At 53.9% G+C, this 23325-nt stretch overlaps 1 protein-coding gene across 11 annotated transcripts in view; it reads right to left on the bottom strand.

The window, feature by feature from the left end:
* Positions 1-23325, bottom strand: part of RPH3AL (rabphilin 3A like (without C2 domains)) — a 37154-nt gene that overhangs the window by 13538 nt on the left and 291 nt on the right. For 2 of the 11 annotated variants that reach the window (XR_010723621.1, XM_066202274.1), the window contains exons 1-6: positions 20408-20735; positions 16591-16708; positions 15246-15389; positions 13583-13712; positions 10141-10227; positions 2941-3124 (exon numbers count right to left, since the gene is read on the bottom strand). Coding sequence is in view for 10 of the 11 variants with exons in the window: in XM_066202274.1 (XP_066058371.1) it covers positions 2941-3124; positions 10141-10227; positions 13583-13712; positions 15246-15389; positions 16591-16708; positions 20408-20426 (682 nt within the window). In the remaining variant the exon portion in view is untranslated. Of the gene's footprint in view, positions 1-2940; positions 3125-3657; positions 3695-10140; positions 10228-13582; positions 13713-15245; positions 15390-16590; positions 17056-20407; positions 20737-20858; positions 21071-23325 lie in introns of those variants that run through there. The other 9 variants (XM_066202273.1, XM_066202272.1, XM_066202281.1 and 6 more) reach the window with 8 other exon arrangements.

Below are 23325 nucleotides of genomic sequence, written 5' to 3'. Positions count from 1 at the left end.
GGGGAAGGAGCACTTGGCTGGGATCTGTCATTCAATGTGTGCTTTTGGCACGGGATGGGCCCTCCCAGCTCCCTGGTGCTGCCAGGGCTCAGCCTGGCACACGCAGAGCCTGGCACGCCCTGCAGCTGCCAAAAACACAGGAAAAGCACACGCTTGTGCTGGGAATCACAGCTCCAACACCACCCCTGCACGGCCAGCATCAGCACAACCCCCGAGCAGGGCTGCCCCGCAGCACCCAGATTTTTGGGGAGCAGGGAGGGCAGCAGCTCCTGGTCACTGCGGGTGGGAAAGTGTGAAACCACTACAGAAAGCCAGAGAAGATGAGGATTATTCCAGCCCAGAACCCCCCTGAGGGCAGCTCCTGTGCCAGATCACACCCAGCGTTGCTCCAAGAAGGAAGAGGCGAGCGGACCCAAGCCTTGTCCCTTTCTGGAGCAGCACAAGTTGCAGCTTTGTCACTGCGATGTTGGCAAGTTGGGTGCCACCCTTGGCGGCCTGCAGGGCTGTCGACACTCCCCAGCACATCCCTCTCTGCTCCTTCCCTCAGGGGTTCGGCCTCCAGCTCCCAGGCTGAACCCACTGCATCCCCCTGCCCGGCTGCTGCTCCCGTGCCTCTGGCACATCCCATTGCTTGGCAACACGGATGGAGCAGGAAAAGCCCCCAGAGAGCCAGCAGAGCAGCAGGCAGCCCTCCTGCCAAACTGTGCAGCAGCTCAGGGATCACACTCCTGCTTTCCACCCAGCCGCTTTCCACGTTTTTCCCTGCAGAGCTCAGAGCCTGGGAGAAGGAAAGCCCTGCTGCTCTTGCTCCCCCCACCCCGACCCCGCGTGGATCCCCACCCACATTCCAGCACACGGAGCAGAGCAGCCGCCCAGCAAAAGAAATATTGCTGCTATTCTCCTCCTGACAATACATTTGTGCCTTAATTAATAGCAGGGTTCCCATGGCAACTGCTTGTTTATAAGAGAAAAACTAAAGGCACCAGCAAATCCCCGTGTCAGCGAGCGCAGGAGAAACACCGGGCGTGCAAAAAAATAAAACTTCCGCCTGGTGGGGTTGGCTTTTCCTCCTTGAGGAACATTCCTGCCCTCCCTTGGTCCTGCTGCCTTCCACCCTCCTGCAGTGGGAGCAGATATTCAGGTTCTCACACCGATCCCTGGCTTTTGAGGGGGAAAAAGGGACACTTGGAGTTTGTCCCATCTCTGCCGGACGGCAGCTCCTGGCGTGGAGGATGTCCAGGGCAGGACTGTGCTGGCCTCACCTGACTGGAATCCCTGAAGAGCTCAGAGAGAGCTCCTTCAGCACATCAGAGGGGCTGGACAGGGCTGGCCAAGATAACGGGAACCCCACGGAGAGCAGGCTGCCAGAGGCAGGCGTGTTAAATGCCAGAGCTCATTGCCGGGAACATCCTGCCAAACAAGCACCGGGGCTTTGCTGGAGCTGCAAGGACGTGTCTGGGTGAGGGTGTACAAGGCGTGAGCTGACAGAAGCTATCAGGCTGCCTTTGGAGAGCTCAGCCCAGCTCCAAGCTGCAGATTCACTGTGGCAATATCGTGGATCCACATCTCCACGGGGGAAGGAGGCTGCCCTGCACGCGGCGGAGCTGCGGGATGACAAACAGCAGGAGTCCCAGCACTGGCAGCTTCAAAAGAAGCCAAAAAGGAGGGGGGACTTGCACAAGCTCCCGGCTCCAGAGATGGATTACAGCCTGCAGTGCCCACTGAAAGCTGTCCAGAGGACAGGCAGCCTCACAGAGAAGGGCAGCGGGGAAAGAAAGCACTGGAAAATAAAGCCGTAAAATTAATATTACCCAAGGCATAAAACAGCAGCCAGGCAAACATCAGAGGGCAGGGACAAAGGCAGCTCATCACCCACATCAAAGCTCACCAAAGGTCACTTTGCTGTCCTCCCCCTGCTCCTTTGCTGCTCCTGCCCGTTTTTATGGGGAGGCCTTCTCCAAAAAAAACAAAACTCAAAAGCTGAACTAAGCAGCAGGCCAGGTCCGGGCTCAGCAGCTTCAACTCTCAATGTTTTCTCTATCATGTGAACAAAACAACAACCTCATCAATCAGTCCCTCTGCTAAGACAACTCCTTCCAGGCATCTCCTGGAGGTAAACACAACCGTCTATTGTTGATCTAATTTGTCTTTAATTACAAAAGTTACAGTAGGGCTGCGAGTGCTTTCCTAGCTGGGCCCTGAAGAGAAGGTTTGTAAACGCAGGTCTCCCGAGGTTCCTTTATTAAAAGGCTATTTCCCCTTGCACTCCTGAGAAGTGGAAGAGTGCGTGCAGCTGGTTCACTCGAGAGGTCTTCTCCAGCTGAGGGGATCTAACAGCCAAAAAAACAGAAGGGGAGAGGCCAGACAGTTCTGCTAATCCCCACAGAGAGAAAGGAAATCAAAGCAGGCTGGCAGCAGCTCTGATTCTGCAGCTCTCACATGCTGGCAGAGCCATTTCCAACTCAGCTCACAGTGACTTGAGGAATCTGCCCAGCAGAGCAGCAGAAGTGAGGAGCAGGTAGGGAGGAGGGAGGGAATGAGATCAGCCTTGGGTCAGCACAGTGATGTCCCCCAGTGGCACAAGCCCTGGAGCTGAGCAGGAGCAGCTCTTCAGGCTGTCACTGCAGGCAGGTGTCTGTTCCATGGCTCATCTCAGAAAAAACGGGGTGAGGGCTGCCAGAAATGGAGGAAAGCAAGGCTGGACTGAAGGATGGGCAGCCCAGGAGGACTGGGACTGATCTGGGCCACCAATGTGCACTTCAATACCAGCGAATCCTCAAAAAAACCACCGCGCCATGAAACTCCAACATCTGCCCGAGAAACACCCCACACCTTGTGGGTAACACCTCCAACACAGAACCCCCCGGACTGCTGGGATCCTGCCAGCAACAGGAGAAGCCAGATCTTTCTCCCACCTGCTCCCTGGGTGGGACAACCAACCTTTTCCCCTGGCCCAGGTGAAGGAGAGGCTGCTCCCGACGCTCTGGGGCTCCGGCTCGGCCGCCTCGCCCTGCCAGGGCTGGGGCTGCAGCTCCAGGGGTTTGCTGCTGCAGCTGCTGCTCTTCAAAGGCCTGATGTACTTGGGCAGCCCCTTGTAGAACCACGCCCCAGACCTCTTCCAGACCTGCCAGAGACACAGACAGGACACCTTAAGGTGGGTTTTTACAGCATGACGGCACAGCCACCGCAAAATGAGCTCCCCACCGAGCTCCCTGTGATCCCGAATTCCCCCCCAGCCCTTGTCAGCACAGACTCATCTCTGTCCTCCTTCCACAACTAAATAAATCCCAGCTGTGAAGAAGCAGCAGGTGCAGACTGAAGGAGGAGCAGAGGGTGATGGCAGAAGTGCTGCCTGGTGCTGTACCCGCAGCACAACCTCATCTCACACAGCAATCCAGGCCAGGCCAGGCCGTGTAACGAGCTTGAAAACCCCAGAACAAGAGCAACAGACAAATAACCTGAACCTGCAGCAGGAAATGGACCTCGAGCACTAAACTGTAATATCTGCTGTCAGAACAGCCTCTCCTCTCCAATTTAGCTTTAATGCAGCTTATGATGAAGGCACTCTGTTAAGTATATTTAATATAAAGCCTGCTGTAAGCCAGGGGAAGGGAGAAGGGTGGCAGCTCAGACAAGGAGAAACAGCCTCTTACAAACCTAATTCCTGTGTGCCTTCCAGGAGCCTGATAATGAGCTAATGACACAGCCAGGGAAAGAAAAAAAAAAAAAAAAAAAAAAAAAAAAAAAAAAAAAAAAGAGTTAACATAATAAAAGTATCATTTTTTTTTTATTTCTTGCAGTTCTGCTCAGAGCGAAGGGGATCATCACAGTTTCCACTCCAGGTTCCCAAAGCATTTTACACACAGTTGCCTCATGATGGCAGGGGGTGAAAATGCAGACATCCCTAATTGCAGCAATACATTTGCAATGTAGAGCGTAAAGCAGAGGGCAGTGACAACACCTGACACCCGGGAGCTGCTCCCAAAAAGCAGGACACCAGCACTGATGGTTGCCTGGTTCCCAGTCCAGAGCCACCAACAGAGAGAGCTCAGATCTGTGTTTGGGGTCTTGAAAGCCAAGTGCAGGTGATCTGAACTGAGAGGGGAGCCTAGCAATGTGGGGTTTTTTTTAAAAAAAAAGAGCACCCAGCAGAAGAAAGCGGAGCACTGCTGTGACCCAGCACACGTGCAAGGGAGAGGCTCATGCATGGCAGCAGGATCTGCAAACCAGGGGGGGAGAGCATCCCACAGAGCTCCACCAACGTTTCTAACCACCCAGCAGGAGGGTGAGTCTGCCACGCAGGCAAAAAGCTGGGAAGCCGAATTCCCAAGGCTGCAGGTTGTTCCTCTGCAGAGATGGGGTTTGGCAGGCAGGGACACCTCAGCAGCTCCTTCCCCGCTGTGCCAACAGCCAGAGTGACCCAGGCAGGCAAGGCACAGGCTGACACAGCTCCTTCTGTCCCTCCTGCTGGCACGTGGGGGCTGCACGGCAGAGTGTGAACCGGCACATGGCAGTGCAGCACTGCAGGAGCATGCTCTGCTTTCCGAGAACGGGGAAATGCAGCAGGTTTTCCAAGGGTGGGACAGACATCTCTGCACTGAGCTGTAACTGCAGCTCAGGGACAAATGGCCCCCGCAGGAGCTGCAGGCTGGGCAAGCCCAGGTCCTCCTGGAAGTTTTGGGAGCAGCTGCACCCACAGGGCACGGCGGGAAAACAGGGATAGGGTTGGAAATTTTCCATCCCTGACACACACCGGGATTCTGGTGCGCACACACAACTTCCCCTGGATAAACTGCTGGGGAGGAAACAGCCCTCTGGTGCAGGCACTCTCTGAACAGACCTTGCAACATCTGTAATTTAATTTGAAGCACTGGAGAGACCTATTATCTTCAGGCGAGCTCCAATTTAGACACACCATAAAACCAATCAGACACAGCACGGATGGCTGGAGCAAAGGCTGGTCACCCCCGGGTTCCTCACTGCCCCAGAGCCAGTCGTTACAGAAAGAGTTAATGACACAACACACCCAGCTCTGATGTGGTGATACTACTATAAAATCGATTCTCTGCATACATATTCCCTTTAAATTGGTGCTTCTAATAGAGTTTGGTCCTATTACGGCAGCGGCGAAATTGTTTCGGAATCAGCTCTCAAATAGCTGCGGCAAGCTGCTCTTCCCTGGATGGATTCAGCCCCTCTGCCCCTCCCAAAGGACCAGGGATCATGTCCTGCTCTGCACATGGAGCAGTTTGAGCATCCCTGGATCATCCTTGGTCGAGGCTGCTGACTGCTGTTGATGGCCAGAGTGGCCTGACAGCCAAGCCCTTGCTTGATTTTAAATTAATACAACTGCAACAGAGCCTTGGGAGTAAAATTCCTGTTTATTAGCAGGAGTTTACTCCTGCCAAGCACCAATTCACATTAAGGAGAAATTAGTTCCCCACGGCAGTCTGAGTTTGGGTGGAGCTGGAATGTCACCGGGGAGAGGGACAGCCGTGGCCACCGTGACAGATAAATGCCTCTTATAACCCTGATAATATTCCCATTAAAGCTGCATCACGCCATCATTGCAGCCATGGAGTGACACATGCAGGAGCAGATGGGGATTTTATCGAGCATTTTCAAGTGCAGCCTGGAAATGGGACCTGACAGGGAATCACTAGGCCCTGGTGAGACCCATGTGGCTGCTCAAACTTCCCTGAGCATACAAAGTGCTAAAACAAGCTCAAAACATTAGGACTTGCTGACAAAGAGGTGGATAACAGCTGAGGGAATCACAGCAAACCCTTGCAGCCTCCCCAGAGCCCTCCTCACCAAACCACATCCCCTAAAGTGAGATGTTTAGGAAAGATCTTTGCTGAAAAGCCGCATTTCGCTCCACCACCTCCTGTTTGTGCCGTGCAGGAGCTGTTCCCATCCTGCAGCCCTTTCCTCCACAGCGATCCAGGCTTGCTGAGAGGAAAACCACCACTTTTAGCTGACACCAGCAGCAACACCAAACACGACAGCAACACCAAAAGGTGGGGAAGCAGCTTCCTGCGGGCTACAGCGAAGAAAAAGGCACCTGCAGGTGCAGCCACCCTGGGAGAGGACCTTGCTGGCATCCCCCGCCTGCAGCACATTCCCACACTCTGTCCCAGCTCTCCAGCACCGCTGGCAGCAGGGGAAGAGAGCCAGCGCTCCTCAGCCTCGTTATTTGCATTCATCTGCCTCTCCATAACACAGAGATTTCCAATTACATTATTTACAGCAATCTGTTGTCGACTCCCACGTTCGGCACTCGAGGATGAAGGGAATTAAAAGGCAGTGAAATTACCATTGGGAGCTTTGTTTCCGGAATAGCAAAAAAATCCATCGCCCCCCTGACCCCGACGTTTCTCAAGCTGCCAGCGCCTGCCAGCCTTCAACCATTTATCATCCCCCTTTCAATCAGAATTCTTTTTTTTTTTTTCCCCCTCCTCCACCCGTGGTTCTATTCTAGAGGACACTATTTTGAGCCTAACTGCTCGCTGCCACCCCCCCCCCAAAAAAAAATAATACGGCAGAGGCTATTGATGAGCTCTTTCAATTGCAAACAGGTGCACATGGCTCCGATTCCACCCAGAGTCACCCAAAATAAACCACCCCTCTCCATCCCTGGCGTGTTTTGCCAGGATATAACCCCAAGCTATGTTGCTTTCCAAGTGGTGGGAGTGGATGTGTGAAAAGGGAAGCCCCGGGGGCAAAAAGAGGAGGAGACGGCTCCGTTCCTCCAGCGCAAAAAAAAAAATATAATTTTTTTAAAAAAATCTTTGCGTGGTTTTTTTGTGATAAACTGAGAAATGCAGCCAGCCTTGAAAATTCTGTGTAGTGGAGGAGAAGGAATGAAAAGGAAAGCGAAGCAGAGAGGGCAAATTAAAACTTTTAACAGGTCCCTGGTAGCTGACACTCTCTTTCATATTTGAGGGAGTATTTTTTTAAAAAAAAAAAAAGCTCTCTCCTCCCACCCCACCGAAACTGCTTTCATTATCCCTACAATTCTGGATGTGTCAATTCAAATGTAAATGTGCACGAATGCTTCCAAGAGGATTTTAATTACAATGATAGCATCGCTAATTATGGATATATATTAAATATATATATATATATATAAAGGGGTAATTCGGGAAGGTGCTCTGCAGAATCTGGTGCTATCAGCCAAAATAAAGCTGTGCAGAGAGTCAAAGGGCCGGGCAGGGATTTGACAAAAGGCAGCAGGTCCCTTTTGCCCTTCAGGCCAGGGGGTGACAGGCAGATTTGGGCCAGGCGCAGCTGATTCAGCTGTCCCCAAGCTCCCGCGCCCTGCCACAGGCCTGGCAGCAGGGAAAGGTTCCAGCTGTGTATTTACCCACCAGCGCTGCTGCCAGGCGAGTCCTGCTGCTCTGGCAGCTGCTGCAGCCAGCCCTTTGCAGGGCTGCAGGAGCTGCTCCCTTTTCTGCCCCAGAATCTCATTCCTCGGGGGGTTTCACTGCAAACCCACGGCCGGGGCTGGAGTTTGGGTCAGGGATCAGCGCTCCTGAGCTCCCCAAGGGATTCTGACCCGAGGGGGATCACTCTGTCTGCACAAAGGTGAAGAAGCAAGATCAGAGCCGAGAAAGGCACAAGGAGGAGGGAAGGAGGAAGGAAGGGGGATTCTTGCCCCCAAAAGTGAACGTGAGCGTGGGTGAATTTGCTTCTACCCTTGCTCTGCAGGAACGCTAAACCACGAACCCACATCACCCCCAATTCCGCTGCAAAGGAAAACGCCCACAGAATCCTGGAAGAACAGAGGAGGGTTTTCCACAGCTCCCTCTGGGAAGAGCTGGGACAGGAGCCTCTGGAGCCGTGCAGGTGAGCTCTGTTTGATTTCAGGATAAATAAAAATACTGGGGGTCTGGGGGTACCTGTGGGTCCTTGGGGATGCTCCCTCTGCCAGCAGGAACATCCAGGCCCTGCAGGAACACGGAGCCTCGCCCTGCACGTGCCTTGCTGCTGTGTTTGGGATGCCTGGGATGCAGCCAGAATCCCGGGGAGCGGCAGGCAGAGCCCGCTGCTCGCCTCCACTCTCCAGAAATGAGACAGAGCGTCAGAGACTCGCTCCTCATCCCTGCACAGCCTGCCCAGAGGGGGTTTTCAAGGAAACAGAGAGCAGCAGAGTGGCTGGGGCCGGGATTCCCGCAGGGATCTGTGGGCACCAAGGACTGGAGAAGCGGTGGAAGCCCCAGCTCCTTGCTCTGGTGTTTGTTTTGACCCGGGCAGGGGGATTATTTAATCACAACCAAGGCCAGCACCGGTGATGTCCCAGGCAGCAAAATGGGGAGATGGGCACCACGGGTCACTAAACTTAATGCTGGTTTAATTCCAGCCCGCAGGGATAAATAATAGCATGGGAATAAGGGATGGAAGCAGGTGTGGGCAACGCCTGGTGCATGGGAATGTCCAGCCCCACCATCCTGGGATCCTGCTGGGCCACGTTCATTCTGATTAGCCTCAACTTCCTCACCCTGGCTGACATACCCCGAGGCTTCTGCCAGTTCTCAGATCCCAAATCCCCCCCCAAAATAAAGGCAGGGCAAGTGGGAAGACAGAGGGGATGTATGATTTGATGTCTGTGTGCCCACACCGTGACCCTTCCACCCTTCTCCTGTTCAGGGCACCAGCAGGAGCATAAATAAGAAAGGAGACAGATTTGAACCCACCTGAAAGGGAATTGAAAAATAAAGCAGGAGCTAAGGGTTGAGGGGCAAGTTGAGGCCATAATTTAGTCTAAGAAGGAAAGGTCCATCCATTTTCATCAGGGATGCACTTTGGCTGTATCTCAGGACTCACAGAGTGAGTGCTGAAGGTTATCAAACCCTCACACTGGCCACACATAACACTGGGCACATTAATATTCTCTGCCCAGTGACCAGGTTACTTCTTATTTTTTAAGAAACAGGAAAAAAAAAACCCCACAGTGATATACCCACAGAGAGATTTAAAAAAGACAACAGAATAAAAGAAATAAAGCAAATTTTAGTCCCTGCGTTTCCCCGCAGAGCGCAGAGAATACCTGCACCTGCCTCGCTCTCTATTTCGGGATCTCTATCTGGAATTCAAAACATCCAGATGATTCAGTGTATCAAATTGTTATCAAAATCCAGGGAGCTGCAGTGCTCTCTTCCTGCCCTACCCACACTGCTGCTGAGAATTTAAAGACCAGCAGCATCCACCCTCATTTCACCTGGACATGGACTTTGAGGGTGCTCCCACACACACACACACACACACAAAAATATCACTCCTGTGTAAAACCTAAGCAATGCAAAGTTTCCACAAGTAATTAAAAAAAAAAAATAATAAAAGTTCAGCACCTCCAACACCTGCACAAACACTCTCACTACACTTCAAAAGTCGATTTAGCAGAGCACCCCAGGCTGCACAGCTGGATGCGCTGGTCAGAAATAGCCAGGCTGGATTGATGCTCGAGGACCACAAGCCGAAGCCCAACATAAATTGATGGGAACAAGTGAAAATCCATCTGCCATCACAGAACAAATTCACAGACTTCAGCACAGAGCAGCGAGCCCTGATGTTGGTGGATGCTGGCTGGCAGACAAGAACTGAGGCAGCCCTTTTTTTTTTTTTTTTTTTTTTTGCAGTGTAGAGTCAAGGATGAAGGATATAAAAATTTAGAGACCTGCATTAGAAGTTTCACACACTGGCAAGTTATGGGATTCTGCAGGCAGGGAGGAAAACAGATTTAAAGGCTGCAATCCTAGTTATTTTTAGTGGGACAAATATTGCAGTTATGCTGTACATCTCTCAAGCTGTATTTAAAAAAAACCAAACCAGTTAGCCAAATTTATTTGCCACAGAGTGAGGAGGAGGGAAAGGGTGTAAGGGAACAATCTCTTTATGGCCAGAGCTAGAAAAAAAAATCCCACAAAGCCAGGCTCCAGGTGTGGTTTTTCCCCTTCACCTCCTCACACAGCAAAGTTGTCACCACTGTGTGTGTCTGAGCCTGCCTGGCCTCCAGCCAAGCTTCCCCAATCCCATTTTCTGCCTTCCAAGGCACAGGGAAGAGCCCACACATGCTCTGCACGGATCTGGGGTGGGCAGGTGGACGCTGCTGAGCCCCATCTCCCCACAGCTGTGTTTTACCTCTCTCTGCTCACTGCAGATCTTGCACAACCACAGAGGACGTTTCTGGGCTCCGACAGTTTCTATCCCACACTTGGTGCAAACTTTCTGAAACAAGGAGAGAGAGAAAAAAAGGGAAACAAAAGAAGAGGTGGTGTTAGCAGGTCCCCCACAGCCCTTGGGGGAGAGGAGGTTGAGAGGAAACAGCTCTGGTTTGCTTTCCTCAGAAAAACTTAAACCAGGGCACAATTTTTCCTGCTTTTCCTGGAGAACCACTGACTGCAGGAAGATGCTTCAGGTCCGTAAGGGCACGAGACAAAGGGAAATCCACAGCACAGCCCTTGCCTCCAGGGTGAGGAGAGAATTGGCCAAACCAAACCCCAGCACCCACAGGGGTATCTCCAGAGGGGCTCTTCTCTTCCTCTAAATGCCAACCCCCAGTCCCTGTGGCGTGGAAAGCAGCTGTAACCAGGCACAAGCGCAAGACTGGAAATGTTCTCCTTCCTCCTCTCTCACACACAAGTGTTAAATCCCACATCTTCCCCTCCGCCTCAGCACAATCTCCTTGGTCTGTGGCTGTTCGGCAGGTGGGCATGGCCACGGTTACACACGTTTCCTGAAGGTCTGAGGGTTCTGCACAGCCCTTCTTGCTGCACCAGGGGAATTCCAAGTCTCCGCTGGCATCCCGAGCCATTCCCAACCCGAATCACACAATGTTCCATAAGGAAGCTGATGCCTATCAACCCTGGCGTGCAGCTTGAGTGAGAAATTGGATCCTTTGATCCTCACAGAGGAAAAGCCACTCGCAAGAGGAGAGCAGAAGCTTGCTGAGGTCCACATGAGGATTGGATGTCCCCAGGTTCACATATCCACCACAGCGGGCTGCTCCTGTGTCCAGGGGTGAAGGTCTCGTCTTCTCCACCCCACTATTCCCGCCCTCATCCTCATCCTCCCAGAGAAATAAGGAACGACCTGTTGAGTCTGCTGCATCAACACGGTGCTCCTCAGGCCAAGGGGGATTGGCAGATTCCATTTCAGACACCACCTAAAAGACCCCAAACTCTCCCTGCGCCGACCCCAAACCCGGGGAGAGGGGGCAGCTCAGCCCGAAATGCCCTCCACGATCCCAATCCCCACACGGATAGCACATTCAAACGCTCCCTCTAGTGGGAGTTCCCAAACGATTTCACTCCCAGCCGTGAATTCCGAAAAAAAAAAAAAAAAAAAAAAAAAAAAAGAAAAAACAAATTAAAACGGTGTTTTCCTCCTCTCCGTCTCCGCAGAGTAGCTGGGAAATTGAGCATCCCTCTCACAACCCCTGGGAAGAAGACATAAAAATCAAGGGCGTTAAACGCGGCCCCATTTCTCATTAAACACAAGACAAAGCGCTTCCCTCTCCCACTCATCCTTCACCTTTCACACGCGGCATCAATCCCCTCCGCACGGCAAATGGCACCTCGGGCTTTGTCTCGCTCACTGCTATTGTTAACCCGTCTGCCTTTGCACACACCTTTGTCCTGCCACAACGCCTTCGCTTCCCAGATAATAAAAACTAACACTCAAAGCATTCCTAATAAAGGAGAAAGCGGCACTTGGAAGATCCATCAGGAAGGCAGAACCTCCGTTCAGTAAAGGCTGAAGGTAAATTCTTCGCTGCTTTTCAGGTGCACCGTTACCATTCCTGTTGTTGAATTAAACGTGCCGCAATGACGCGCTAACGGAGCGGAGCCTGCCAGGAAAAATATGAACTTCAAAATTCCATAATTCCCTGACAAATTGCTTGTTGCACGCAGCACTCCTCGAGTGATGGATAGCCCTGGACAAGAGGGAACAAGCAGTTCACTCTGTGCTCTGCTGAAGGGTTGGTTTGTTCCCTCGGTTCGTTCCACGACATTAAAAAGCAGAAGGGGAGAAGGCCCAGGGCACCCAGGCAGAATTGCCTTGGGCTAGCGCAGAGCTGAAAAGTGCAGCCAGTCTGAAAGCAGCTGCAAAACGCAGCCTGGAAAAGTAGGATGTCACTTAAATCAACCTGGATGTGAACGGTGCTGAACTGCCCGACAGACTCCAGACAAAAAGGGAATAAACGTTTTTTAAAAAGTGAAAGAAAGAACCCCAACTTTTCTCTGGGGTTTTCTGATCACAGCCCTCCCAGAGCCTCGGGCTCACACTGTCCCACCAGCTGAGGGTCACTCCTGCAAAGGGACAGGGCTGGGAAGTCTCTGAAGAAGCTTTTGCCTCCTCTGTAGTGCACAGGGTTTGCAGGAAGTTGGTTACAAAGCCCCGTGGCAACGTGACTTCGCTGGCTCCTGACAAGGTGAGAGCAGAACTGCCACGGGAAGGAGGCAGGAATAGAGCACATCCTGTTATTCCACATGCCTGAAACGCAGGAAACAGCCACGAATCTCCTGCCTGTCACCCAACCCTTTATTCCCCACAGTGCACAGAGAGCACGCTGCTCCCACAGCTGCTCCCATCCAAAACCAGACCGTTCCCTCCCCACTGCTGCTTCCTTCCACACCCCTTCCCTAAAAGCTGCTTTCCCAACGGTTTAGGATTCTCCAAGATTTGCGTTTCCTTTCCTAGGCGCTGCCTTAGAAGGAATCTCCTGCAAAACTCGAGTGATTTCTGCACAGGCTGCAGTGGAGGGACCAGCCGCGCAGCAGAGCTCACAGCAGCCTGCTCTGCACGAGATCTGTGTCCCACAAAAGCCAGCAGGGCCACTGAAGGTTGTTCCCCCCACGGTCCAACCACCAGCCCCTGGCAGAGCAGCAGGTTTTGCTCTGTCAGGAACACTCCAGCTCTCAGCAAGGCGCTCCCTCCTCGACACGCTGAGATGAAGGAAGCCCCAGAGGTGAGTCCCCAGGGGAAGGTGGGCTTCCAGTGCAGGAGAACCAGCCTCCCAGCAGAGGCAGGATGAGGTGGTTGCCTTGGAGATCATCATCTCCACAGCAATACAGATTAACCCCTCGGGCTGTGGAGCCAGGAGCAGCAGGAAACACCCCTGGGGGGCTGGCAGAGCAGGGCTCTCCCTGTCAACAGCACACACAGCACAGGCAGCCCCTGAGGCTCAGGGTTGGGAAATTTACACTGCTTTGGAGCTCGAGGATGGACCTGGGTCCTGTTGGGAGGTCTCAGGGCAGACCTTGCTGTGGGCAGCAGCAAAGCTCACACTGCTCTGGGTTGTCTCTGCTGGCTGCAGGTTTTCCCCTTGTCCCACGCTGCAAACCCCAGCTGGGAGGTGCAGAGGGGACTGGCACGGCCCATCCCAGCCCTGAGTGCAGCTCGGGCACTTTAGGATCCTGAGGAACCTCTTTCTATCCCCAGGCTGCAACAGAAAACTCGATGGTCTGACAGCACCAGGGAGCACAAAACAACCCTGCAGAGCTCTCCAGCTTCCAAGGGGCCTGGCGGCGTTTCCTAGAGAGTTCTGCTGCCAGGGACGGGCACGTGTGACCAAACCCACCTTTTTGCAGTCCTGGCAGAAGACAGAGGAGCTGCCCATCAGCCCCAGGGTCTCCCCACAGAGCAGGCACTGCGAGAGGCCGTTCCCCATGGCGTTCTTCCTCATGTTCTCCAGCCTCTCCACCAGGCGCCTGCGGGCAAGAGGCACAGCAGAGGTCACAGCACTGCCGGGAGAGCTTGGAGGGCTCAGACCAGGGCAAAAAGCACTGGGAAAGGGCAAAGGAGCTAAACCTGCCAAGCCTTCTCCGTTTGCCCATCTCCCTGAAAGCAGCAGTGACTTGCCCACATGCCATTAGGAGCAGGGAGGCCAGACTGAAGACCAAGGACCAAAATGAGGCAGGCTGAAGCCATGAGACCAAAACGAGCCTGGCTGTGGCACAGGGATGCCAGAGGCTGCTCCCTGCTCCATTCCACAGCACATACGCACACACAAAGAGCCTGCAACAGCAGGGCTGGGAGAGGGGAGGGAGGCGGGATGAGCAATTAGGATGCAGGGTGTGGAGAGCATGCAGAGCAAGGTTGCTCTGCCGTGAGATCACTGCTTGGCAACCTTCGGGCCTCCATCTGCAGAGGGGGACAGCAGCAGCCAGGCCATTTATCAGCGCCGGGAGGGAGCTGATAAATCCATGAATCCCACTCTCATTAGTGCTAATGTCCCGTCCACCAGGGCCCCTTCCAAGAGCAAGGCAAGGGCTGTTTGAAGGAGGTCCTGCCCGTGGTGGGGAGGTCAGGCTGCACAGCCAGACCCAGCCATCATTAGTGGATTTATCACCGACTTGGGCTCCGGCACAAAAGGGCTCCTGGGAGTCAACAAAAAGGCATTTCAGAGAATGCTCCACCACAGGAGCTGCAAGGGTAGCACTTGCTGCAGCTCCAGCAGCAGCCACACAGGAGCAGTCAGGCCCTCAGGGTCACTGGCTGCTGCTGGGGTCTCCCGTTTATCACAAAAACATCGCTGTCGCTTCTCGTTAGCCCTGGCTAATGAGCTCTGCACAGGGAGCAGAGAAGCAGGAAGCTGGGCCTGCTGGACACAGGATTGGAGTCCCGGAGGTTTCCTGTCTGAACACAAACACTGCCGGGAAATGCTGCAGGGCTGCCCAGCTCCCCGGCTTGAAAGGCAGCAGATCACAGACAGAGCTCAGGCCAGACCTCCAGCAGGACCGACAGCAAATGGGAACCTGCAGCAGCAAAGGGATGCCTGTAAATTAAATAACTCAAGCTAGCAAACCCCATCGAGAGGGCTCAGCCAACTAGAACATAAACTCGCTCTCTGCTCCAGGCAAAACCCCAGGGGCCTGGTGTGGACAAGGGAAAACCTGAGTGCGCTGCCAGCGGCGATCCTGAGCCATCCTGCAGCAGCCCTGGGCACAGCCCAGCCTCTCCCAGAGCCTCAGCACCGCCTGCATTTTCCAGGGACTGTGTCAGGGCTGCAGCCTCAGCCATCCCCGAGGCTCAGAGAAAGCATGAAAGGCCTTTCAGAGAGAAGGAAATCATGACGTCCTCCCCGATGGTCGTCATCCCCAAACAAGCAGCGTGGGAGGGGCAAATAACTGACCCGAGGGATGCTCTGAGCGATGGAGGCTGAGCTCAGGCAGCTGGGAGAGCCCCTCCTGCCTGTGCCGGCCTTTCCCGGGCAGGGAAGGGGACGAGGGACGCGGCCGTACCCGATGCGCTGCTGCTCCACCACGTCCAACTGCTCTGCCTTGCGGATGACTCCCAGGATGACCTCCAGCTCCTTGGGGCTCAGGGCCTGCATCTTCCTCTGCTTCTCGGTCTGGAATGTGTGCACCGACCAGCCCGTCTGCAGCCTGGGGGAGGGAGAGGAGGGCAGGGCTCAGCTGGGAAAGGGGAGCACGAAACCCCTGCCCTGCCCCACGCTGAAACTGCCCGGGGCACACGGAGCCCCTTCAGCCTCCCATCAGGGAAATCTGTTCCATGAGCACAGCAGGAGTGTCCTCTCCCTGACCACATTCCCACGTCACCCCCCCAGCAGCACACAGAGCTCTGCTGCCTCTCCCTGCCCCTCTCACCTCCCTTCCTGCTCCTGTTTTGGTTTCCCCACTCCAAGCCCCCATTCCTGTTTGTCCATAAAGAGAAGCCTTTCTCCTGGCTCTCCTGGGGATTCCCTCACAGAGACGGGTGCTGATGCCAGGCACCACAAAAGCCAAGGGCAAACTCCCGGACACAGGGATCACCTGCACCCTCCTCCCTCCAAGATCCCACATCCCTGACGCCCTCAGTTCAAACACACGGATTTTCCAGGGGAATGCCTAGAAACGTAAATTTGGCAGCATCCTCCCTCGGTCTAGGCCAGGTTCACACGAGGACTCCAGCGAACCCTCTGTGCCTCACACGCAGCAGCTGATGTCTCTCCTTGGCTCAATTGGCGACAGGCAGGAGCTTTCACAGCTCAATTAATTAATTACCATCCAGGAGGGGGTTTGGAGGTCACTGGATAAACTTACGGCTGCGAGGAGAACGCACTCATGGGCACCACGGTCTTGCTGAGGCTTTCCGCAGGCTGGGGAAGGGGCAGTGGAGCTCCCTGCTCCCAGCCAGGCAGCGCACCCTCAAAACATGGGGTGTCCCCCTGTTTTCTAACCCTCTGCAGCAGCAGCTGAGCCCAGGGGTTCAGGCAACAGCAGAGGTGGCACGGTCCCAGCTGCCAGGGAATGAGAGCATCCAAGAAAAACGCACTTGACTCATCCCCATCCTCTTAGTCTTTAGGTTGTGCAGTAATTTTAAGCTCAGGGGAAAGCCAGGGCTAATGACAAGTCCCTAAAACAAAAGGGTGCTGGCAGCTGGGGGATGCCATCGATTATATTTAGGGCTCCGCAGAGATCTGAGGCTGCCTCCAGCTTTTCCTTCCACCCAGGGGAGGGCTGTGGGATGGACTCCCAGGGGTGCAGGAGGAGGCCAAGAGCTCAGTGCTCCACGGAGACAGCAGGAAAGCTGTCAGGGCAGAGCTGAGGGAGGAAGGGGAGGAGGAGGAGGGTGGGGAGGACTCACTTGGCTCGCAGGGCCAGCTGCCGGTCGTTGGGGCAAACCCAGGGGCCCATCCCGCTGCCAAAAATCATGTCAGCCATGGCCCCGAGCCTGGGGAGGGGTGGGGTGACAGGGCTCACACCTGGAAGAAGCGAACAGCAGCCACACTTGCAGCAAAGCAAACAGAGGAGATCGGTGGGAGCAGCCAGACTCTCACCCACAGTGATAACAACATACCATCACCCTCATAAAATACAAGCCAATAAATACCTACAGATGCCTTGAAGGCAAGGCTGGAAGTTTAGATTTTATGGTATACTCTTAAAAAAATTTAAAAAAATAAAAAATAAAAGCCAGACACTCTTTGTCAGTCCTGATTTTTCACTTCAAACTAGAGCAAAGCGTTGTCTGTGAGAATAATCTCTGCCTCCCCACCTCCAGAGCCCCAGTGCTGCAGTTCTGACAGAGAAAGCCACTCTAAAGGACACAAAGAAGCTACAGTTGCCTTTTTTTTAACCTCTTAATGGGGTAACAAACAAAAACCCACGCAACAATCAGCATGAATAGTGGCAAGTCATTTCCTTCATTAAAACTGCCTCCATAATAGCCCGATATTTATAACTCCAGCCCACAATAGCAGCTTGTTTGCATTCTCTGATGCTCAAGACAGCACCTCTTGCAGCAGATCTCCTGCTGGGGCTCCTGTCCCCGGCATGGTCACACCAGTGACTCCTCGTGCTCAGTGAAAATTCCGCTGAACTGATGAGGAAAGGCAGCAAGAACCATCCTCCAGACGCTCATGGGAGAAACATCCCCCGAAGAGACTCTGCAGCTGAGCAGTTCTGAGCCCAGCTCGGGTGAATGGAAAGCGCCAAGGGACAGGCACAGCCAAAAGATTTCAGTGGATGCTAAACCAGACTTGATGCACGGAGCTTTTAACCAGCTGGATTTGCTCTCCAGCAGAGCGAGCGCCTCACAAGCCCTGATGCATAAATTCCCAGGTATTAAAGCCTGTCCCCAGCGCAGACACTTGCCAGCTTTGAAACCATACCTGCTGGGCAGAGATAACGTGTTTACTGCTGGTTGGCAAGCAGGAATCAGCTCCAGTGGCAGGCAAGGTGCATCACCTGCCAACCGTGCTGGAGTTCCCAAGAAAACGCTTCTCCCAGTCTCAGTCCCCAGCAGTGCTGTGCCCACCCCTGCAATCTGCTGCCGCCACGCTGAGCTCTGTGCTGCTGTGCCGGGCACAGCCCTGATGGCCTTGGCCCCCCTCCCACATCAAACTCTCCCTGCTGTGCTGAGCTCACACGTCCCCCAGCACAGAAACACCCACCTGTGGCAGGGAGCTGGCAGCTCCCTCCTGCCAAACCCCACCTCAGCCCTCAGAGCCAAACCAGTTACAAACAATGACCCAGTTTCCCTCCTCTCCGGCCAGCCCAGTTCCTGGGAAGAGCCTGAAAACGCAGTGCTTGCGACAGGGAGGAGGGGAGAGGGGAAATTCCACGCGGGTTTCTTTCAGAGCAAGGGGAAATGAGTGTAAGAAAGGCTCAGCACAGTCTGACTTCAGCAAAGTGAGGCATGGAGGGGATGCAGGAAACAGGGCTGGGGCAGAAAGGACAGACAGAAGTGTCACACGCGATTTTTTTAAAACCTTCTACCACTTTCAAAGTGATGGCTTTTGAAAGAGACCGTCCCTAGAAGAAAACCTGGGACCCTGCTCAGTGCCAGACACTGGGCTTGCATTTCCATTCAGCCCCAGAGCTCCTCCTGCTCCTTTAATCTTCCTCCCAGCCTCAGGCGAGGAGAGAACACGGAGAACACCTTCCCCACGCACATCCCACAGCGCTCACGCACGGGGGAGCAACCAGCCACGAACAGCAAAAGAACACAGAGGCTCCCACCCTCAGGCCTGAGCTACGAGCAGAGAAAAAGCTACAATTGGACACGGAATGGCCGAGCTGGGATTTTCCAGAGATTTCCCGAGCCTGTGATGTGTGGTTACAGGATTATGTGCACACGAAGCCCCCCCACACAAACGCATGGATTAAATTACTCTTCAGCTGCACCGTGAATTCCTCCCTCCCACTCAGGAACACCTGAAGAATAGCACAGCCCACACTCTGTGTCCATGCCGGGCTCCAGGCAGGCAGCCTGTGGTGGCTGGGGGGGGTCTTTGGAATAAAAAACCCCTGGAGCTGAGCCCCACGGCACAGCCAGGCCAGAGGAGTTTGCTTCGCCAGCAGCTGTGCTAGCAGGGTGGGAAAGCTGTGCTGGAAGCATCTGCCCGTCCTCAGCATGGCTTTATCTGCTCTACCAGAGCTGAAGGCGAGTCAGAACAGAGCACACGGGCTGAGCATTTTTCGCAGGAGAGGCTTTAAAGGCATTCTGCAGCCTCACAGCACAGTGAGCTTTGCTCAGCGTGACTGAACAAAAACAAGCAATGTCATGGTCTTTTGCCTCCTGTTACTCAGCACACGCTTTCTCTCCTCCACCGTTCCCTGAGCAGCATCTGCAAAGAGAGAAGGCAAACAACACAAAAGCCTAAAGAGCCACCAGATCCCAGAAGAGTCTTCAGAGAGATTATTCCCTGAAATATTTACAGGAGTGGGGTTTTTTTTTTTTCCCTCTCTTTCCGTCTCCTCTGCTGGGAGCTGCTGGCTTTGCACCTCTGGAAAAAGCCTGCTGGGGACACAGCTTGGAGAAGGAAACAGGAATGGGACTGCAGGGCATGGTCTGCTGGGGGAAAAGCAGGGCTGGAGGGAAAGGACTGTCTCTCATGGGCACAGGAATGACGCCAGAGGAGTGGAAGGCGTGGAGCATCTCCCCTCTTATCTCAGCACAGGACAAGAAGTGCGGGGAAATCAGAAACACCCAGACAGCAAAACCACGCCAGCCTGGGGAGTTGTTTCCACGGGCTGTGGTGAAACATGCCCCTCAAAGTCTTGCACTTTCTCTCAAAATTACTCCAATCAGCCCCAAGCCATGCCCTCCCTGTCCTCTCAACAAACTAACGGAGGGTAGAAGCAGCCAGCCTCTACCGGTCAGAGAGAAAAAGAAGGCCACAGCTCCTGGCCCACCCTGCACACAGGGTGACAGCAAAGCCCCAGCACTTTGTGGTACAGAAAAACCTCCCACTCCAAGCTTCTGCTTTTTACCCGAATTCAGAGTTAAAAGGGGAGCCCTTATCGATATTCTATGACCTGCTTTAAAACCACTCCACCTGCTCATTCCTTTCCTGTGATGGAGGAAGCCATGTGAGACCAAAACCTCATTAAATCTGAGTGCACCTGGCTGCCCTTGGCACCGAAGCACAGGGGAGGAGCACTGCCCTGCAGGGCTGACCCTCCCTGTGGGGCCGGGAGCCTCCTGGAGGATGCAGAACCCAGCACATCCCTGCCTGCAGCTCTGACGTGGCTCTGCCTCCACGATAAGAGTTGTACTCTGGCAACCAGAACTGACTTCAATCTGTGACTCCAGTCTGGGGGGGGAAGCCTTCCAGCGTGGCCTGGGTGAAGGGAACAGCGGCAGGCAGACACAGCCCCTGGACGTGCTGCCCTTCAAAGAATTTCTGAGAAAGAAGCCAGGTTTTCTCAGCAGAACATCAACCTTTTTTTTTTTGTGTTTTACCTCAATAGCTGAGCACACACAGAGCAGGTCGCACCTGCCACCTCCCCAGCTGCAAGAGCAGATGCTTAAAGAAGAATATAGCAGCAAAGCACAACACAGCAACACTTACCCGGAACACCCTCCCAGCCCCCAGAGACCCCAGGATCACGCACTGCCTGACCCAGCCTGCAGCTCTGTATTTAACACCCTCAACATTTCCCTGTCCCGAATTTACCAGCTTGTTTTTTCACCATCGTCTCACCACACCAAGCCCCCTCCCCACTCCTCCGCCTCAGACATTTTGACCTCACCGAAGTTAAAACTGAAGGGTTTTACTGAGAGGAAAACCTCCTCCTGCAGTGGCAGCACAGCCTGCAGCTGGGCTCCTCACAGGTGCCCACAAAGCCTCAATTCCTCACAGCCTTGCAAAGACAAAATAAGTCCTGCACAGCCCCAAGAGGAGGCCTCCAGTCAGCTTTCATTTGCCTGGTTATTTCAGCTGAGCAGCTCGTGTCTAGATTAATTTGTTTTCATAGGAAATTAATTAGACAACCTTTTTTTTTTTTTTTTTAAATACCTCATTTTACCAAAAAAAAAAAAAAAAAAGAAAAAAAATATCAAAATTAAACCAGCCTGGCTAGAGCCAAGCTCCCAATTCCCAAACCTCGCTGTGCCGGTGTAATTACCTCAACCTGCTCCCAGGGCATCACCTCCCCCAGGATACCCAGGTACCTTGCTGGCCCGTTTTTTTTTTCCCTTCTGGGCGGCTGCTCCCTCAAAGAAATCGGTGTTATCACTGCCTGCTCCGCACGCCAGACCCCATTATCCCCGGGAAACCTTGGCAACTGAGGGAGTGTTTGCTGGTGTTGCCATGACGGAGGGTAAACGAGCGGCGGGGATTGATAAGGTTAACCCAGCCCACCAGCCGGTCCCTTCCCCTCCCAGCCGCGGCGGAACGGCTCTTTGCTGCGGACACCGCTCTTCCCCTCGTGTTTTAAAGCCTCCCAGCTGTGTTTCAAAGCTGGTTTGAAGTGCCGCAAGAGCCCCGGGGGCTGTAGGAGCGTGGCAGGGGATGCACGGCTGGCTTTGAAGGTCTGGCCGAGTCTCGGAGCCAGAGCAAGGCTGGATCAGGGCTTTAAAGAAGTTGGGTTTTTTTTTTCTCTCACACGCGAGCCACTTTGAACCGCTCATTCACGCCCACACCCAGCAGTTCATCAGCAGGAGCCTGCTGTGGGCACCGATAAAATGATGTAAATTGATTTTATAAGGGCTAAGCAGGCGGGAGGCACAAGCCCAGCAGAGGCAGGAGATGTCTCAGGCAGAGAGACACCTGGGCACGGCTGAGGAAGAGGAAATTTTCAGCTTTCTGTTCTGAAAACAGAATTTTACCGTTCTTTATGCACCCCCAGCAGCAGATGGAGAGCCAAGAGACACAGGGAACCCGATGTGATCAGACCTGACTTGCGAGCTCTGCAGCCCGGGCCAAAACAGTGTCCAAATAAACACCGAAAACAAAGCTTTGGCAAGCTTGGGGACAGCCACTGAAGGACCCAGTCTGACTTTCCTCAGCCTGTCTCCCCACGAAAGCTCAATCTGAGCAGCACCAGTGGCAGCGAAATGGGGACAGCCTCATTCAGATGCTCATTCTGGCCGGCCCAGCCCAAATCAAACAGCAGCTGGCCCAGCTAAACACCGACCGGGAGGTGTCCTTGTCGTGAAAGGCCAAGCTGGTACAGAAGTGAGCGAGGATGGGGTTTGGGGGGAAAACCAAGGAATTTCCTCTCCACCAGAGCTGCTTCCCAATCCCAGCAGCGGCAACAAGAAGCCAAACTGCTTTTAGGATGGACCTTATAAAGGGTTTTTTTTAAAATACAACACCCTGAAGGTGCGTGGCAGTGCTGTGAGTGGGGAGATTAAATCAGCTCTGCAGGAAAGCAGGCAGCCAGCACCAACAATCCTTTATTAACGAGAGGCGCTCGTTAGTGCGGCTACTTGAGATATGGTGAGCTGTAAAAAAGAAAAGACCAACAAAAACCAACCCAGGTTTTGCCAAAGCAAAGCAGCCCTCGATGCCGGGGGAGGAAAGCCAGCACTGTTCCACCTGCCAAGGTGTATCTTTATTTATCAGACTTTGGACCCGTTTCCTCCTGAGCCCCAGCCAGGCAGGTGCGTTATGCGAAGTGAATAATTCATGAAGACAGCAGGCTCTTTCTGACTCCAGTTCCGGGGCAGGTTGATCTGGCGTAGGCCCGGGAGAAGCCAATTAGCATCTAAATGGCCAATTAGAGAAAAACTCATTTCGCTGTTCTGATATGCTAAAAAGCTCGGGAGGGCTGAGGCTGGAGGCTGGCGTGTGGCACCTCCCAGAGAAGCATCAGGTTTCTTAGAAAGAATTGGACAAGGGAAGCGCTGAGCGCAGGCCAGCGTTTGTCAAGGAATCCCGCGCAGGAGAAGAGGCACATGCCAGGCTGCTTCACGGGTAACCTCCAGTGAACCAGGAAAAGAACAACTCGCGGCCAGGGGAGAGAGAAACTCTGCTGAGCTGCCAGGCCTTGCCAAAAAACTCCCTCTCCTCCGAGCCACAGGCCTGCCAGCACATCTGGAGGATGGAACAGCTTTTCGCAGCATCCTTAAGGCGTAATTCTGGTTTGAAGCGTCCTTTGAAACAACACCATAAACGCGGCCACTCCAAGGTTTTATCACCCTGGACGTGGTTGCTACGAGCAGAAGGAGAGCCGTGGACTTTGACCAGGTGCTGGAGAGCACCTGAGCCAACCTGCAGCACCCCAAAAACCCCGAGGGTGGGCACAGCAGGTGGCTGTGACCTTGCACATCCAACACCATCACCCCGGAGTGCCCAGAGCGCCAAAAATCGGCGACAACCCTCCCTCCCCAAGGCACACGTGGCTTCTCCCCCCTCGCAACCGGCACAAGTAAAAGCAGGACGTGGCTGGGAGCTTTCGCACATCGCTTTCACCTCCCGCCTCCGGCTCGTTTTGCCGCTTCCAGTTCATTCCCTGCAGGAGCCTGAACCCCACCGAAACTCACGGAAGGGCTGGGGGTGGGAAGGGACCTGCGGAGCTCAGTCCAGCCCCGGGGCAGGCTCACAAGACACAGCAGCTCCCAGCTGCTCCCGGAGCCTTTGAGGGAACT

The sequence above is a fragment of the Chamaea fasciata genome, unplaced genomic scaffold, assembly GCF_029207755.1.
Source record: "Chamaea fasciata isolate MVZ Bird 193981 ecotype frontalis unplaced genomic scaffold, bChaFas1.0.hap1 SCAF_21, whole genome shotgun sequence".
In the NCBI taxonomy this organism is placed as follows: Eukaryota; Metazoa; Chordata; class Aves; order Passeriformes; family Sylviidae; genus Chamaea; species Chamaea fasciata.
The sequence above is the reverse complement of the archived record's forward strand: the minus strand, read 5'-3'. Positions and strand labels throughout refer to the sequence as shown.